At 44.8% G+C, this 19,913-nt stretch overlaps 1 protein-coding gene across 1 annotated transcript in view; it reads right to left on the reverse strand.

Moving 5' to 3' along the window:
* Window positions 1–503: 503 nt before the first annotated feature.
* Window positions 504–19,913, reverse strand: part of LOC138247038 (extracellular calcium-sensing receptor-like) — a 141,712-nt gene continuing 122,302 nt past the window's right edge. The window contains exon 4 of the mRNA XM_069201787.1: window positions 504–1,426. Within this exon, the coding sequence (XP_069057888.1) occupies window positions 504–1,426 (923 nt within the window). The remainder of the gene's footprint in view (window positions 1,427–19,913) is intronic.

Below are 19,913 nucleotides of genomic sequence, written 5' to 3' on the forward strand. Positions count from 1 at the left end.
GGACTTGATGCATCCACTACATGGACTTGTATTTATCCCCTGGTCACATGTATGAACCCACTTAGCCATCATCCTTCCCACATTAATGAAGTGAATATCACTGATTTGAGGAAACATCTATTAACTGTCAGTAACTCAAAGAGACAATTGGGGTGAACTTGTGCTCTGCAAATACTCCTGTTATGTTTTTTGTTACTCCACCCAGATAAAGACATCCAATAATTGTAATTAAGTGCAATGGTCTCTAAATGCTGTCTTCACCTACAAAAGAACAAATGATTCTTCAATTACATACACCCTATTGGCCCCCAATAACGTCCTGCTGTGCATAAGATAACAAGTGATCTGTTATATGTTGTTATGCAGCTCCAAAACCTCAGTTGGGTAAACCAGGGCCGAGAGCTCCTAGCCATTATTTTCAACCGATCTGTTTTACAAACAATGAAAGTTTCTTTGGGAAATTATATCAGCTTGGATGATCACTTCATACATCTGTCATTAACCTATTTCTGTTTTTTTGTGATAAATTTTCCTCGTCCTAAAAGAAATTCTTTTGTATTCATATCAGGCCTCAGGAGAATAATGTAACACTTGGGGATAAAGATGCAGGACATAAGGCCACAGGTGGAAGACAAAATGGCAAAAATCTCCACGGCCACCATGTATTTCCCTCGGGTGCTGAGGTAGGCAGGGATGAATGACAGCCATACACTAATAAAGACCAGCATGCTGAAGGTGATAAACTTGGCCTCGTTGAAGCAGTCGGGGAGTTTCCTGGATATGAAAGCAACAACAAAACTCACCATTGCTAGCAGACCCATATATCCCAGCATGCACCAGAAGGCAGCAGGGGAGCCTTCATTGCATTCCACAACGATAATGCCTATCTTATAGGAGTTGATCCTTTCGACAGAAGGAGGAGATAAAACCAGCCACAGTGCACAAAGAATAACTTGGAATGACATTGCTATGATGACGATGGATTTTGAAAGTTGGGGCCCAACCCATCTTTTTATTTTGCTGTCTGAGTTGGTGGCTTTGAAAGCTATGACTACTATGACTGTCTTGGCCAAAATACAAGATAAGCAAAGAGCAAAGGTTATTCCAAAAGCAACTTGTCTGACAAGGCAGGTCACAGTCACAGGGCGTCCAATGAAGACCAACGAACAGAGGACACAGAGAAAGAGGGAGACCAGCAACACATAACTGAGCTCTCGGTTGTTAGCTTTGACCAGAGGTGTATTTTGATGCTGGATAAAGATGATCAAAATGACAGCTGGAAGGACAGCGGCACCAAGGGACGCTGCTGCCAACACTTTGCCTAAAGGCTCTTCATAGGACAGGAATTCCATGGGTTTCTTAACACATTCATCCTTCTGTTGATTGGGCCAGTCATCCTCAGAACACTTCATGCATTCTGTTGAATCTGTAAACAGTGAACAATAGGTGTGATAATAAGGTATATCTAGTTTCGAATATTTGGTTTACTTTTCACAACGAGAGGACACTGTTATTTATTACATATTTTTTATTATTTTATAAGGCATGCCGTTTAAATAGATGGGATGTTTAATATAGTGCAGCATAAGCACTGATGTGTGAATAATAGTCTTGGTTGTGTGAAAAAGGTAACACCTAAAAAGGGTAAAACTGATTATTAGACTAAGGGGGTCATTCCGACCCTGGCGGTAAATACCGCCAGGGCCGGGGACCGCGGGAGCACCGCCAACAGGCTGGCAGTGCTCCCTAGGGCATTCTGACCGCGGCGGTTCGGCCGCGGTCAGAAGAGGAAAACCGGCGGTCTCCCGCCGGTTTTCCGCTGCCCTGGGAATCCCCGATGGCGGCGCAGCTTGCTGCGCCGCCATGGGGGATTCCGACCCCCTCACCGCCATCCTGTTCCTGGCTGTTCCGCCCGCCAGGAACAGGATGGCGGTGAGGGGTGTCGTGGGGCCCCTGGGGGCCCCTGCAGTGCCCATGCCAATGGCATGGGCACTGCAGGGGCCCCCGTAAGAGGGCCCCACTTTGTATTTCAGTGTCTGCATTGCAGACACTGAAATACGCGACGGGTACCACTGCACCCGTCGCACACCCTCCACTCCGCCGGCTCCATTTGGAGCCGGCCTCCTCATGGAGGGCTGTTTCCCACTGGGCTGGCGGGCGGCCTTTTGGCGGTCGCCCGCCAGCCCAGTGGGAAACCCAGAATGACCGCTGCGGTCTTTTGACCACGCTACGGTCTTCTGGCGGTTCCCTCCAGGCGGGCGGCTCCCGCCGCCCGCTGGGGTCAGAATGACCCCCTAAATTAGCAAATGAAATGTGGAAGCTCGGGCCCCTGGTTAGCCTTATTCTGTTTAAGAACTGCATGCATATTCAAGCGTTCTTCCCATCAGTATGCTAATAACAATTTTTTGGTTATCAAGCTACTCAAAATATTCTCACACATTTAGAATGGTTACAAAGACGTGGGAATAGGAAATTAAAACATGGTTCTGGTATATCAACATGCTTCTGATCCACGTGCGTCGAATCTGACTCCAAGTTCTCAAACAATTCTGCTCCTCTACTTGGATGTGGACCGTCTGGCAAATTTGGAGTTCAGTGACTATGGACTTTAGCAAAGAACTATGCGGAAGCTTCCAGGGGCAAATAGATTGATTTAGGCGAAACAACAGATGTTGCCCTATTTCTAACTATGTATTCAACATCTTAATGAAGGTTAAAGGGCTAAGGGGCAATATGAGTGCATCCTCTTTAAAAGCATTCATTGAATGTTTAATAAAAAATGGCCCAGTACCACAGCACCAACAGTCCCTCACTGTAATAATATATCAGTTCATCAACATCAGCTTAGACTTTAATACCCATTTTTTGTACATCCAGCAATCTTAAATATTAACCGTGGACTTTTTTTAAGCATGGTTCAACACCTCCGAATATCTTACCATGTTCTTCAAAATAGACTTGAAATTATTTTAAGTGTGTGATTTTGATTATTTAGGGATCGCCTGGCTAGTGTAGCGTGTCAGTCCTTATTTGGTCTTTAATATTACTAGATAAGGGGATGCGTTATAGGTCGATGAACCTTTTGACTAAGCTTGGAGTGATTCCACCATAACACTCTAGTTCAATGCAAATATGACATCACATTTCAATAAACATCAACCAATCTATTTCCCCGACTCAATAATCTTCACACACCATGACCTATTAAGTCATGAATAATCACACCCTTCAGTAAAAGTTAATGTTTTTATTGCCCTATATTAACAATGCTAATATCATGTGAATTAGTCTCAAAACCAAATGGTACGCATACACAAACAACACTGGTTGTCCAAATTTTCGAAAGAATTGCAATTTAGCTAGTGCATTGGCTATCAAACATTCTATAATCACAGTACAAATCAATAACAAGAAAAGCTGCACATTAGAAATGACATACATCAGTTCAGCAAATGAACAACATGAACCCTTTTAGTGATAGTACATCAACAATTTATGTCTCCCTCTCTGCTCTCAGTTTAAAATAGCATGATGGGCTTCATTCAAAAACAGTTTTAGTCAAAAGTTAATTTGGAAAACATCTAGCTATGGCTTTAACAAAACAGCAGTTGGTACCTAGAAACAAAGGACAATATTACCCCAAGACAATAGTATTTTGTTATACCTCTCCTCATAGGGATCGGCAAGCTGCGAATCTCTTCATCAGTTGGACATCAGTCTGGTCTTTTTCAGCAAAGGACACTGAAAAGGGAATGGCTCAGACTCACGGGTCACCATTCAGTCCAAACCATTTAAGAAGTAATCTCTAAGACCAGCGTCAATTATTTAGCACTCAAGCTTCAGAGTTAAAGCATAAAGTTATCAGGAACTGCTCAGCTCCTCAGGGGGGGAAATCAAAATAGAAAAGGCACGCTCCTCCTCTGTGCAGTCGGGCTAAGTTAGAATCACCCAAAGAACATCCCACACTGTAATTGGTCAGGAAATCATATGTTTACAGTTAATTCAATTATACCCTAACTTTAAATCTATGACATAACTAAACTGTCTTTCACACATTGATGATTGGCTTTTCTTCTCCCGTTCCCATTGTGTGGCCCGTCAGGTAACAATTTTGTAATACTCCGTACTCCAGTCAGTGCATCCATTGTTGGTTCCTGGGATCATCACTGTCTAATGCATCAAACTTATCCAAAATAACGACTTCTACTACAAGACATTCTGGCAGGCCATTCTCATGAGAAAGTTAAAGGCATCTGCTAATGTTTGGTCAACTCGGTGCAAACAATGAAGGTATTAGATTCTCAGAACATTCCCAGACGACATTGCAATTTAATATGAGGCTGCGTAATATTTAGGCCCAAACCTTGCTAACTTAAGACCCACGATTAATAAAGCAAATACATGATTAAATCATAAATAAAACATTTTACTACAAACATTTCTAATCATGTACTTTGAATAAACATTAGTTTGCATTTATTAAGAACATTATGGGGGTCATTATGACCCTGGCGGAAGGCGGAGAAGCAGCGATTAGACCGCCAATAGGCTGGCGGTCTTTTTTTTAGTATTATGACCATGGCCGTTACCACCATGGTCATCTGCCCCTTCTCCGTTCCGCACGCCAGGGCGGAGACGACTGCCGGGCTGGAGACCTGGGTCTCCAGCCCAGCGGCTGTCACAATACCGCCGCCGGTATTTTGACCCGGCTTACCGCCGTGGATTTCCAGCGGTAGGAACCGCCATGAAATCCATGGCGGTAAGCACTATCAGTGCCAGGGAATTCCTTCCCTGGCACTGATAGGGGTCTCCCCACCCCCATCCCAACTCCCTCCCCTACACCCCCCACCACCCCTGCCACCCGCCAAAGGTGGCAGGGCCCCCCACCCCACCCTGACCCCCAACATCACATAACCCACACACACACAACACGCACGCAGGCACCACCAACACACACACGCACACACACCGACATACATGCCTACATCCACACACTCAGTCAGACACGCACACCCATATGCAGACATACACGCAGACATCCATACAGACATACATACACGCACTCATTCCCAAAACACACAACACACCCGCAAGCATACGCGCACTCACACCCCCCCTCTACATAAACACACCCCCACCCCCCTCCCCTAACGGACGATCGACTTACCTGTTCCGTTGATCCTCCGGGAGGGGACGTTAGCCATGGGGGCTGCTCCGCCGACACCACACCGCCAACAGAACACCGCCGCGCCGAATCACAGGACGTGATTCACTGGGCGGTGTTCTGTTGGCGTGGCGGTGGAGGTGGAGCAACCTCCACTTCCCCGCTGCCCGCCAGTATGGCTGTTGGCGGTTCTCCATCCGAAAAAGGACAGAGAGCAGCCAACAGTCATAATACGCTGAGCGGCAAACCGCCACTAATGGCACGGCGGTCCCTCGGCGGTCTTGTAAAAAGACCGCCGAGGTTGTAATGACCACCTATGTATTTTATAGAGGCCACTCAAGTGGCACATTATTTTTTACATTAGTCTAATTCTATGCAAATTCATACTTCATAATACATAAATTCATTAGTAGTAAATTCAGCATTCACAATCCCTCCTTTGATGACTAAATATGTCATCACACCTTTTACGTTACACCAAATGTTTGTGCACCTAAAATTTGTCCTCCCTAAAATTCTTATTTCTTCTATCTTTTTTCAAATTTTCTCTAAACAATCTTTCCATTTTAATTTCTTCCCTCCTCTGATCATTCTTCAGCTTCTTCATTTTAATCACATGATACAATTTATAAATTCCCCATGTTCCAAATAGACAAATGATCAATATCACTTGTATTATTTTCAAAACTATTCCTTTTCCAATGTTGCCAAGCCAATTCCCTGCAGTAGCAAAACCTTTGCCAACTTTTTCCCAAACTCCAGGTTCTTTCAGATCATTGAAGTCAGTGCTCTCATTTGTTAGATTGTTAATTAAGTCTCTAATTTATTTTCTATTGTCAGGTATATATGAGCAACAATGTTGCAAATCAGCATTTTACAAACTCCGCCCTCCTTTGCTAAAAGGATGTATAACGCAGTTCTGAAGAGTCATAGATCTTACCGCAGCCATTTCTGTATCCATTAGGATCATGGCTCTTGAAAATTCTGTCAGCATGTTATCCACAATAGTAGACAACTTCTGAATGTTCACTGAGTACAAAATAACTCCCACTGAAGGAATTATTATCCCAAAATATCTCCTACTTCGCTATAAGAAAATTCTCTCTTTTGTCTGACATGATGTAACTCAGTCATTTTTGGTATTGTGCTTAGGTTCTTAAGTTGATAAATCTTTGGGAAAACTATCCCCAAGGAACACGTGCCATACCATCCTCTAGGAAGACGGTAGTACACATTTGGTCCACAGATGTAATAAACTCCTGGAATTGCTGGGCCTTGTCTATTTAACATAAATGCCCATTTACTCTGAAACAGAAACACATGACTACATTCACTTTGTTCCCACAAACAACATATCAGTTCTAGAGCTAATTTCCCTTGTGTCTTTGTTTCACTAAATGCATGATCATTACTAGGTGTCCTTTTCTCTAAACCTTTCTCTATTTTCTCCTTTAGTGTCTTTCTCCTATCATCAGTGGGATCCAAAAATCTATTTTCTACAGGTATCAGCAAGCTTGTCAGGTTAATCCTCTGCGCCTAAGCTGTGCCAAATGTTAATATAGCCTCTAACTATTTCTATATTATTATTTTTAGCTACATTACTCCAATACTTGATTATTGGTATAAATCAAAACACAACATCTTGATTGGAAAATAAATATTGAATGTACTCTTGGTTATAGAATCTGGTTAGTAAAAGACTACAACTTATTCCATACGTAAGAGGCAAACTATGTTAAGTATCTCCTTCCTCTACTGACAAAGGAATCTGTGTACATACATAACATTCTCTTGCATCCATCGCCTCAACATACTTACGCAATAAGCGTTAGAAAACATTAGAAGAAAAATCTCCTTGGTTGTGGTCTCCATGTAAATACTTCTCATCTATCCTAAACGTATCTAGTTCTGTAAGTGTGGTCCTTATCGCCAAAAGCAGTGCTATGGTTGGCCAGATTCATGTCAAGAAAGGTCATGCTCACAGTCAACACCAGACACAATGTCATGCATACAATCGCCAAGCCAATACCTAGGTATTTACAGCACATATTCTTCCTAATCTGTTGGCCTTGGTTACTCATGATCTGTAAAGAATCAGAAAGCAGAAGAGGAAAAATTATAGCTATGTAGCAAAATCCAAAACAAAACAAAACAAAATCTTCAATCTTCTTTAGCAGTTAGTTGCAGCTTGGCAAAAGGGGGTTTAGCAGCTTGTCAAATCAGGTTACTGCAAAAGTATTTTCCAGTTACTTTCAATAGTCTCTCTTCTTTCTTTTGTTTAAAACTTTGCACAGATAAATTACTTGACCTTCTTCACGTGCCAAAATATTGACCTGGGATTTCTCTATCAAAACAAAAAGACAAAAATGAATTCTGCCATTCGCTTGTCATTGCGTATACCCATTCAGGACCTGCGTACCTTCGGTCTGCAATTCTCTTTCTTTTCAGTCTTCGATATCCGTTTAATTCTCCATCACTCAAATCTTTTTTCTTGTGGTGTCTTTTTCTTCTTCGATTGTTGTCACAGAAATTGCTTCTTTCCTTTTTGCTTGTGATTTTGGCTATGCATCTCCTTTCAGTGGAACTTTTGCCAATGCTTTTTATAGTGTTAGGCTTGTTTTCTCTTTCGGTTCTGCAGGTTTTTTGCTTGAAGTACTTGCAACCGGTTCTGGAGGAGTCAGATTGTTTTGGCTGTGATCTGCCTCTACTCCTTCCCTCTCGGGGTCTGTCTTTTACTCTGATGTCTTTCAAGACCGTCTGCTTCTGGGAGAGCCCTCCTCTGACTGGACTCTCCTGCTACATCAGTTGAGGTTGGTTCATCTTCACTCTCCTGTATATCTTCCGCTTTCAGTTTGTCATATTCAGTCTCTGATTCTCTTCCTCCCCTTTCCAATTCTGGAGTTGTTCTGGACATTGTTGATACTCTCAACAATTCTTCTTCATTGTCCAATGGACACAGTACTTTCTGAGTATGGCTGGCATGGATTCAGTTTGGAACTCCAGCGCACTTCACAGCTGTAGTAGTAATCAGTACTACCTGGTAAGGGCCCTTCCACCAAGGCTCCAAGCAAGTCTTTCTCATGTGTTTTCTGATTACAACCCAGTCTCCCGCTTCTAGGTTGTGGATCTTGTGATGGCTGCAGTGTGGTGACGTCTACCTGACAAGAGAAAAAGCGAATCACATCAGCAAGGCCTTTGCAGTATTCCAACACCATATCATCTGTCCTGTTCACAAGAGCATTTGCAGGAACCGCTAGCAACCTCATTGCTCTGCCCATGATGATATCATGTGGTGACAATCCAGTTTTCCTGCCAGGTGTGTTTCTCATACTCATCAGAACTAACAGTAGTGTGTCTGGCCATTTCATATTTGTGGCCACACATATTTTCACCATTCTCAATTTCAAGGTATCATTCATCTGCTCAACAAGTCCTGATGCTTTAGGGCAGTAGCTACAATGCAACTTCTGCTCAATGTTTAAAGCTGAACGTAGCAATTTAATTACTTAATTGTTGAAGTGACTTCCCTATCTGATACTGAAGAGACCAGAAAACCAAAACGTGGTTCCCTAAGCAGTAACGTTGCTATTGTGAGGCTGTCATTTCAATGTGTATGATAAGCTTCAATTCAGTGACTAAAGATGCAAACAATCACCAACACATATCTCAATCCTCCACATACCAGCATTTTAATGAAATCCATCTGCATTCTGCTTTATGGAACTCCTGCTCTTTCAATGTGGCTCATATTGACCACAGTTCCTTTTCTCATGTTGATCTGCTGACAGATGATGCATCTATGCAAACTGCTTTTGCAACTTGTGCAAGTTTTGGATTTAACCAGTACTGCTTGAATGTTCGAATCATCGCATCCCTCCCAACATGTGCTTGACTATGGTAGTATCTCACCATTTGAGTTAACAAACTATTATGCAAGACCACTTGTCTTTCTCCTGAAACCCATATGTCATCTTCACGTTGAACACCTTTTAACTTTACCCAATTCCTCCTTTCCTCCCTGTCAACATTTTCTTGAAGTGCTTTCATTTCTTCCAATGTGTCAATTACATGTAATGCATAACTAGTACAGTTCTCCTCCTCCTCAGTTACCAATTCCCATTTATCTTTGAATGATATACAGATCAATGCGCAAAACCTTGCGACTTGATCCGCGTATCCATTTCCCATTGACACAAAATCTTGTGATTTCAGGTGTGCACTGCATTTCACCACAGCAATCTTTTCAGGCAGTTGTATAGCTTGTAACAAATCATCGATTCTTTCACCATTTTTAACTGGCGAACCAGAAGAGGTCAGGAAACCTCTCTGTGCCCACAGCTGACTAAAGTCGTGGATTATTCCAAACCTCTACTGACTATCTGTATACATGGCATGCTCTACTAAGAGCCACTAATTCAGCCACTTGTGCAGAATACACTCCTTGAAGCCAAGATGCTTCACGTATACCAGGAATTGTGCACACAGCACATCCTGCTCTCAGTGTTCCTGTGTTATATCTTAAACAGGAACCATCAATGAAGACAATTTGGTAATTTTCTTCCAATCGAGTATCTCTAATTTCAGGTCTTGGCGCTGTGCTCAAACCAGTAACCTCTAGACAATCGTGTTCAACTTCTTTCAATTTGTCAACTTCAGTATTCTCTTTTGGAAGCAATGTTGCTGGATTAAGCACTGTACACCTTTTCAAAGTCACATTGGGGGAACCCAGGATGACAGTCTCAGACCCTGTGAACCTGGCGCTCATCAGGTACTGGGTCTTGGATCTGGTAAGCAAAACCTCTATGGCGTGAGGGACCATAACAGTTAAAGGATGTCCCATCACAATGCTCTCACTCTGAGTGAGGCTCAGTCCAACTGCTGCAACTGTACGCAGACAACCTGGTAAGGTTGCTTTGACTGGGTCCAAAGAAGATGAAAAATATGCTACTGGGTGGTTTACACCACCATGGACTAGAGTCAAGACAGACAAGGAACATGCATCACTTTCATGACAAAACATCATGAAGGGTTTGAGCTTTGCACAAACTCTCTCTCAAATCCGTAAAGGCTTTCATACATGCTTGATCTAACACTAAGGGATCAGTAATTTCTTTATGAGACAGCTTCTGTAATGGCTTTGAAATTATTGAAAAGTTGGGAATCCATTGATGACAAAGGCTCACCATTCCTAGGAACATCCTGACATCTCTCTGTGTCAATGGGGGATCATCTGCAGCATGGCTGTAACCCTTTCTTTGGAATTTTTTCTAGCTCCCTTCTCAATTTGGTGTCCCAAGTATTTCACTTCTTTCTGACAGTACTGTAATTTGGCTGGGGACACTTTGGCCCTCATTTTGACCCTGGTGGTAAATCCTGCTTACCGCCACGCTGACGGCTGCCAACTTACCGTGGCGGATATCTGTTTACCATATTATGACACACACACACCAATCGGACAGAATACTGCCACAGACACAAATCCGCCAGCCCAAATGTCAGTGCTAAAGTGATGGTATCACAACCCACACCGTTATGCCAACAGAACAAAGCCCATCACATTATGATCCACGAATCACCATAGCGGACATTCAACGGCGTTAAACCACTGGCGGTACATACTGCCGCGCTCACAATGGACACCCACAGACAAAACAACACCACATTGCCCAATTTAAACAACACACAACTGACACCTATACACACACCACATCCACACCATTATAAAACACACACCCACATTACCCCCAACCCCTTACGAATACAAATTATTGGCACAAGACTGACACCAAGACCACTGTGACAACTACACACACACACCACATACACCCATACATCCCTTATGTACCCCACTTCAAACACCCCAACACATTACCCAACACACCCTCACCAACACACATTACATAATACCCATGACACCACAAAGGCACCCCAGTTTCACTGAGGAGGAGTTAAGGGTCCTGGTGGAGGAAATTGTCAGGGTAGAGCCACAGCTATTTGGAGCACAGGGGCAGCAAATATCAATAGCCAGGAAGATGGAGCTTGATGACCAAGATGGTCTTGGCAAGTGTCTCTGGCTTTTGTCTGGATCGCAGGAAACCTTTGCATGGTGGTTCACCTTCTGCAGGGGGAGTGGTGCTGGTGGCCTGTGGGTCCTGTGGCGGGACCTCATAATGTGTGTGAGGGTGCTGTGTATGCCAAAGGTGGTGTTGGTGCAGTCATTGACCCAGTGTATCCTTTGTCTCTCTTCCCCCCCATTCTTGTTTTGTCATCCTGTCCTTATGTGCATTAGCATCATCTGGCGGAGGCTGCATCCCACAGGACCCAGGATGCAGAGTCCACTGACGCTGAAGGCACCAGTGGGACGGAGGGGGAGGGGAGCACCACGGTGGAGACTGGAGGGGACAACTCAGACTCTGATACCTCCACCAATGAGCGCTCCCTGGTGGTGGCAGACACATCTGTGACCACCCCAGCTACAGGTACAGCCGCCACCCCCTGTACCAGCACCGCCCTCCCAGCAGCCCCTCAGTGAGTTGCCCGTGGCCGCTCACCCAGGATGGTGGGCATCTCTTTCACCCCAGACACCTCAGGCCCTGCCCCAGTCAGTCCTGCTGCCCTGAGTGAGGAGGCTATTGGCCTCCTGAGATCCCATTTGTAGGGCAGTCAACCATTGGGAATGCCATCCAGGGGCTGGCAGCCCAGATGCAGCAATCTAACGCATTCCAAGAAAACATTCACAGTGGATTGGCAGCCCAACAGAGATCGATCCAGGCTCTGGCCTCCTCTCTGATGGCAGCCATTGTCCCTGTTTCTACCGTCCCTCCTCCAACTACCAACCAAAGCCAGACGAGCATGCACCCAAGACAACATCCAAGAGTGTCACAGGCAAACACAGGCACAACACTTCATCCCACAGACACTCACACAAACAACATTCGTTTGCAGACACAACAGCATCCAACTCCCCCACCTCCTCCTCCACCTCCCACCCAGCTACATCCACACTCACACCTGCATGCACTACATCATCATCCACTACCTGCATCATCACCACACCAAGCAGAACACACACCTCACTGGCAGACACCTCCACAACATCCATGCACACGTCCCCTGTGTCCTCTCCCACCATGTCTGTCCCCACAAATTACACAAACGCAAGCACTCAGACACCCAGCAGCCATCCACCTCACCAACAGCATACAGCCCGTGCAACTGCACCCAAATCCAACAAACACCTCGAACAACCACTCCTTCATCTTCCACTCCCATTACTCGTCCCTCTTTCCGCCCTAATGTCCCCAAAAAGCACTTCCTTTCCACCATTGACATCTTCCCTACCCCTAGCCCGCCATCCTGCATGTATGGCCAGGGTGCCAAGGACGCAGCCATGCACCTCAGCCAAACAGTCCACGGGCCCAATTTCAGCAGCACCTACTCGTGGTGAAAAGGATTCCAGGCCACACATACTGAAGGGGAAGGAGTCTGCATCAGCCACCAAGAAGGGGAAGGAGCCTGCACCAGCCACCAAGAAGGTGAAGGAGCCTGCACCAGCAGCTGTCACAGAGCCCCCACCACCAGCCGTGGTTGTGCGGCCATCAGAGAATGCAGGGGCTGAGCAGAATCCTCCCACAACCACCACCACAGTGCAGCTATCGGAGGGTGCAGGGGCTGAGCAGGAGCCTGCCACACCAACCACCAAAGTGCATTCATTGGAGTGTGCAGGGGCTGAGCAGGAGCCTCCCACACCCACCACCACAGTGCAACCATCAGAGGGTGCAGGGGCTGAGCTGTAGCCTCCCACAACCACCACCACAGTGCAGCTGTCACCACTGGAAGACGCCATATAGTCCAGTTTATGGGTTCTGCTGTGTGGCCTGCCCCCACCAGAACCTGTAGTCAAGTCACCCACTCAAGAGACTGTGGCCTTGCACTCCCCAGGACCAAGCACAGGGCATGTTGCCCCCTCCAGAACCAGTGGGGAAGACACCCATTCGAGAGAGAGACTGTGGTCTTGCACTCCCCAGGACCAAGCACAGGGCATGTTGCCAACTCCAGAACCAGTGGTCTTGTTTCAACATCCGGCTGATGTGCCCCCTCCCCCTGAGGTGCCTGCCTCTTTGCCAACCGATGGCCCTGCAGTGTTCTCTCCGTATTGGTGCAGGGATCGAGTGGGGCCTTGGACCTTGCCCTGTGGCCATGTGGCCACTATAAACTATGGCATGGACAGTGGCCCTTTTTTGTACATTTGTACATATCTGTTGCATTGCCACATCGACTTATTATTTTGATGTTGATCTTATTACAATCACTTTAGTCAATTCCTGTTTTTAGTCAGTTCCTTGCATTATTCACCTGATTATCGGGGACAAATTATTTTCTTGTGCAGCTGGTTGTGTGTATGGTGTGTGTGTGTGGGTTGTGTGTTGTGCGTGAGTGTGTTACTCTCATTTTCCTCCACCCTTCTCTTGTGTGCTAGGCGGCTGTACTCACTGTTGTCGTCTTCGCCGGCGTTGGTGTTCATGGCGGAACATGACGTAGAAGATCATCAGTAAGACTTGCAGTTCTGGTTCCATGGCAGCGTGGTTCTTCTCTTGTCTCCAAAGATGAGTCCTTTGACTTCTGTGCTCTGTTTCCACCAGGCTTTTGATGGCGTTGGCACAGCCCCAGAAAAGGTGGCGGATTGTGTAGTCATAATATGGTGGGCGGTACTTGGTCTTCCGATTGGCTGTAGGTGGTTACCGCCGTGGTGACTGTTGTTTCCGCCCTGGCGGTCAGTGTGGTACATAGGCTGTCTTTTGGAGATATCACCACCATGGTCATAATTTGGCGATAGTTACCGCCAGCCTGTTGGTGGTATTACCATCACTTTATCACCAACTGCCAGGGTGCTAATGATGGCCCTTATGTCCTTTCTTCCCTAAGTGATGCAATAAGGCAAAAGTACTGTACTCACATTCTTCTTTTGTCTTGGAAGCTACCAATCAATCATCAATGTACTGGACTATTGTCGATTAGACAGGCAATTCCAATGACTCCAGGTACTTCTTCAGAATCTGGTTAAAAAATAACGGTGACTTTGAAAACCCTTGAGGAATTCTACACCAACAGTAGACTCAATCCAAAAGTTTGAAACACAAAATAAATTGGCTATCCTCATGAAGGGGTACAGAAATGAATGCTTGTGACAGGTCAATGACGGTGAACCATTCAGCATCACATGGGATCTGAAACAAAATCACTGCTGTTTTTGGAACCACGGGACAACACATAATCACAGTGTCATTTACCTTCCTCAAATCTTGAACAATTTGAAATTTCCCACATGGCTTTCGCAACCCCATTATTGGTGAATTACATAGGCTGCTCAGCACTTCTTTCAAAACACCTTGGTTTACAAATTCTGTAATTATAGGAGCAATCCCCTCAATTGTCATGTGGTACTGAGGAATCTGGGGAAAAATCGCGTTTGGCTTGACTGGGACCTTATCTGGCTCAACTCCTTTTATTAGACCAATGTCCTTTCCTGTAAAATCCCACACTTTTATTTTAACTGTTACATTTTAATCAGAAGGAAGATCTCACTGTGAAAACTGAAAAGACACTAATCAAAGAGTACTCCACATTCACTCTATTATCGTCATGTTTTGGGGACAAGTTATCTTCATCATCACTATTTGTCTGAATGGCAATTCCATCATTTGAGCAAGTAATTGAGCATCTCATTTCTCTTCCCAGTATGGACACTGGACTCAAATCACAAACTACGAATTTGTGCAATCCTTTAAAGTTACCAATTTTAACCTGAGCTGGTTCTGTAATTGGGTTTGTCAAATACTGTTTTGCAACTCCTACGATCTGGACTGTTTTCCCTCGTTGGAAAATGGGCTATTGGTAAGGGCAGGTAGGTACCTACACTTAGCAATAGGCCACTAACCTCCACTTAGGTCCAGTTAGGTCTCAGTAAATTAAACCCAGCTCAACCCTTGGTAGCTTGGCAACGAGCGACAAGGCTTAACTTAGGAGACAGAGTGTAAAGCATTCAAATATCACAAAATGGTAATTAGATAAAACACAGGAAACAGTTTAAAAATCCAAAACCAATTTAAAAATAGATTATATTTTTATCTTTAAAAGGACACAAAAACGAATAAAATCGGATAAGGGGAACCGGAGATATGATTTTTTTATGAATTATTGTTTTCTAGCGCCTAGAAACAAAAAGCGCCAATTTGGTCATCTGGTCGCACCTCGACTGGGGCAAAGTCAAAGTTTATGGCCGACTGCGATGGAGCCTGACTCGGCTACAGGCCGCGGGAGGCCTCGGTCAAAATATTACCTTCTCACTTAGTTGTTTTTCTGAAGATTTTCTCCGGCGGGACGCACCTGCCAGTCCAATCCGACCTCCTGGAACTCTTCTCTGGATACGCATCGCGGGAGCCCTCGATGGAGATTTTTACCTTCAGATTAAGTCATTTTTTCGAGGTGAAAATCCTTCGACCGGAGTAAACCTGGATCTTGATCCGACGTCCATGGAGCCCTCCTCGGATACGCTGGCTGGAAGGTCCCGGTCAACTTTCTATGTTTGAACTTAGTCTCTTTTTTGGAGATTTTCTTCACCGGGGCGAACCTGCAAATCAGGCCGGGTCATGGTTGAGGCAAGCCACCTAGAGTTGCCGCGGCGGGTCGGTCCCTTTATGGAGCTTTTTTTCAAAAAGTTCTCCAAAGTTCTCCAAACTTCTGGGTCTTCTCCCAGATGTTCTTTTAAGGTTCTTTTGGGGTCCACAGCTCACCCCAAGGCTCCAGAAGCTCTGAGATGATCCTTGGGCGTGTGGCCTACAACTCCCAGAATGCACCTGGCGCAAACTCCTTTTTGGCCACTGGACAGTGGTCAGCTGGTTGATTCCTTCAGGAGTTGGTGCAGGGGACTCTGGTTAGCAATTTTTCAACTGTAGCAAACAGGGAGTCCCTCCTAGAACCAGTTGAAGCCAGGCAAAGTCCTTCTTGTGGTGAAGCCCAAGTGTGCAGCTAGTGCAGTCCTTCAGAGTGCAGGGTCCACGTGCAGGCCAGGGGTCCAGCAGGGCAGTCCTTCTTCTCCTTTGGTTCTTCCTTGTTGGAATCTGATGGGGATCTCGTAGGGAACTGAGGTGTGGGTGCAGGTCTGCCAGTTTTATCCTTTCTCCTGGGTGAAAAACAGGAGGGTGCTGGTTCTCCAATCAGGTGCAGCGTCCTTCCCCCTGTGATGACCACTTCCTGTGAAGTGTGGCAAAAATCAATCCCAGGAGGCAACATTCCTCAGAAACCCATCATGGCTGAAAATGATTTTTGGAGGTTACATCTTGCTGAGCCCACCCACTGGTGTGGCTTAAAATCCTAAACACACCCCTCTCCTGCCCTCTCCTAACCTAATCAAGGGGACACCTAACTGTCTGGGTTTGCAGGATGTGGGGGTGTTGCTGGGTTGCTCCAAATGTCCTTCTCTGCCTTTGAAGACCAGTTTGGCAGCCCTCCCCCTTCCTGCCTCACCATCTGCTGAGAGGAGTTCTCCTCCCACAGGCACATCGCTTTGTGTGAAGCCAGGCCACTTCGCACTTCATCAAGGCAGCCTGGCCAGGCTTCCAGAGGGTGGCCAATCAGAGCACAGCAGCAAAAACACTGCAGGGCTGAAGTTGGCAACTTTTTAGGTAAAGTTTAAAACTCTTTACCTGAGCAAGTTATATTAAATCCTGGAAGTTGTGGGATTTATTATAATAATTCATTTGATACCAAACTCTTGGTATCTGTCATTTAAGGGGACTTTTAAAATTAAAATAAAGTTTCCCCATTCTAGCCTATGAAGGCCATTCACTACAATGAGGGAAAAATGAATTTGGCTGTTTTTACCTCACCAGGGCTTATAAAACTATTTTATAAGGTCCCTGCTTATAGTTACATGGCTCCCAGCCCTAGGGGCACACAGGGCACACCATAGGGGTGACTTATATGTAAAAATAAGGTAGTTTAAGACTTTGAATTCCAAAGTCGAATTTGCACATATCTTTAGTTTAAAAGCAGCCAGCAAGGCAGGCCTGCCTTTTAAAATGACACTGGGCACCTCAGCAGTTCACCTATGGGTGCACTACCCATGCTGGAGTCCCTAAACCTACATGCCCTACCATATACTAGGTTCTTATAGGTAGGTTGACTTCGCTAATTATAATTAGCCTAATTTGCATACTGATTTTACACCGAGCACAGGCCCTGGGACTGGTTAGCAGTACCCAGGGCACCATGGCAAACAGGCAGTCAGGCAAACACCAGCAAAAAGTGGAAAATGGGGTCAAAAAGTTAGGGGGCCTCTGAAATCAGCCCTGTTCTCTCACATCCCTGAAAGGGGCAAGCTTGGAACTTCTGTAGTTCTTACTGTCGAGCATGTAGCTCCTGTGTCAACAAAAAATAAGACTTTGTGGCCCACTTTTCCCTTCTCTTATGGACCTCTCTGATCTACCTCTAAAGAAGCTGCTAACACGCATTCTTCTTCATCCAAACTCTCACTCACCCAATCATGATTTGCCTCATCCTCAATGTGTAACGGGAATTGGTGCATTGTGTTATTATTCTGGTTAAACCTTTAACACGTGACCTGCTGATGAAGCATCACTTGCTGCTGCTCCATTGGGGCTTGAGAATTTGAATTTGTTGTCTAGGTACCATATGCACTTGAAGCTGCATTTGCTGTGACAGAGGCATTTGCAAACATGGCATTTGTTGCATGGGCTGAAAACCTTGCATTTGATTCACATTGTTTTAGAAATTTAGATTGTGACCTCTCATTCTCGGTCCTCTCATATTTGGAAAATAATTGATTTCGCTCATTTGCTGAACAACACCTTCCTGACCTAACATCGGATATTCTTGTTTCCAGTGTCCGAGGCCTCCGCAAATGTGACACGGTAACAATCTCTTCATTCCTTGCACATCACTTTGAATGACCACAGTACTCAAATCAGGACTACGGTTCACACTTCCCATTACTCCATGACTTCTAGCTCTTGCTTGATTCTGAAACACCACGCTTCCCTGCTGTTGCAGAAAACTTCCCTGCATTCCTGTTTGTGCCACTTTAATCTGCATCACCATTGCCTTCTCTTTCAACTTTCTCTGCTTCAACTCAATCTCGTCACTACAGTAGTTTGCATACTGCAATACTTCATCAATTGGCTTTGCTTGCCAACAAATCAAATGACTTAATCATCTGGCTGATTTCAGGTCTCAGTCCTTCAACAAATCTGAACACAAAATTAATCATGTCTTTCAGCTCAATTGTTTCCATCCCACTGTAATGTTTGAATGCCTGCAACCGTCTCTCATAGTATGCATGTCTTGACTCTTTTCCTTCCTAAGTTGACCTGTCAGTCCTCTGCCAATCAATGTTCTTGGGTGAAATTCTCATTTTCAAAAATTCAATCACCTTGTAATAATATTTCATTATATCAAGAGATGGTGCACCTGTTACTAGATCTCTTGTTGGCCAGTCTATGCTCCTCTTGCATTCAGCCCATAAATCTGCCTGCTGGAACCACTATCTCTAACAGGATGATCAAACTTTACCATAGGCATTTTGAGAGCTTCACAAACCTGTCTGTCTGCTGGTACCACTCTACTGGCTTCTCTCTCAACCTGGGATTATCATTTGTAAATTACAACATGTCACTCCTACTCTAAAGGACATGTACAAAATTCCCTCCCGGAATTTCTCTCATAGATAATATTTTTACTGGGTCTTCAACTTGTTGAACGTTTACAGTGAGGTTCCCAGAATCTCTTTTCCTCTTGTCTCTTTTCTTCACCCATCTGCCTTCCCACTTGTCTAATGTTCCCCATGTTTGAATGCTCTGAACTAATTCTCTAATGTGAATTTTCATTCCCGACAATCTCATGTTCTCAAAGTGCTTTGAGTCAAATTCTAACATGTAGCTCCTCTTTAAATGCTTTGTTTTCTCGATTTCTATGTCAGACTTCCATGCTAGGTCTGCTAATTTCTGATGTACTACTCCTGATTTACTGGTAATTAGTTTGCACAAATAATGCAGCTCATCGTCGTTGTATGAGTCAATTTTCCCTAACTCCATTGCTCCTTTAATCAAGTCTTCTGCCTTTAATCTAAGCCTAGTCAAATTCAGGGCATTTCTCTCACTGGAATCACCTTGACTGTTATTCAACTTTTCAAACCATTCAGTCAATTGTTGGGCTGTCAAGCCTTGTAATGAGATTCTATTATTACTTGAACCTGGCACTTGCTATATCTTTAGGCTCTGGGTCTCTGATGTCACCATGCTTGGATTGGGGCATGTCTTGAATCTTCCCTGACTATTTGGAGGAGTTCTAAAAGAACCTAAATCAATGAACGGTCTCGTGGGAGTCATCAATCTTGCTTTTTCATTAAACCTCTCCTTTTCTACGTTCAGATTCAGTATCTTCTGCTCATTGTTTCCGTTATTTCTCTGTGTTGACAACAGTATGACTAGACCTAATGAAACTAGTACTGACACTGCATCAGGACTAGGGCTGACATTCAAATCTCTCGGGTATCTTACTCCTGTATTCTGACTCATCAATGCAGAAATTTATTTTTGGGAACCTGTTATTGGGGTGTATTTTGGAGCTGTCTGTGCTAGCTTTGGGGACATCAAATTCGGTGTGGACTCCATCTGAATCAGAGTCAGCTTCTGATAAACCTGTCCTGTCGGCACTACTAAGTTTGTGGCAG

This window comes from Pleurodeles waltl, chromosome 7 (assembly GCF_031143425.1).
Source record: "Pleurodeles waltl isolate 20211129_DDA chromosome 7, aPleWal1.hap1.20221129, whole genome shotgun sequence".
Taxonomy (NCBI): domain Eukaryota; kingdom Metazoa; phylum Chordata; class Amphibia; order Caudata; family Salamandridae; genus Pleurodeles; species Pleurodeles waltl.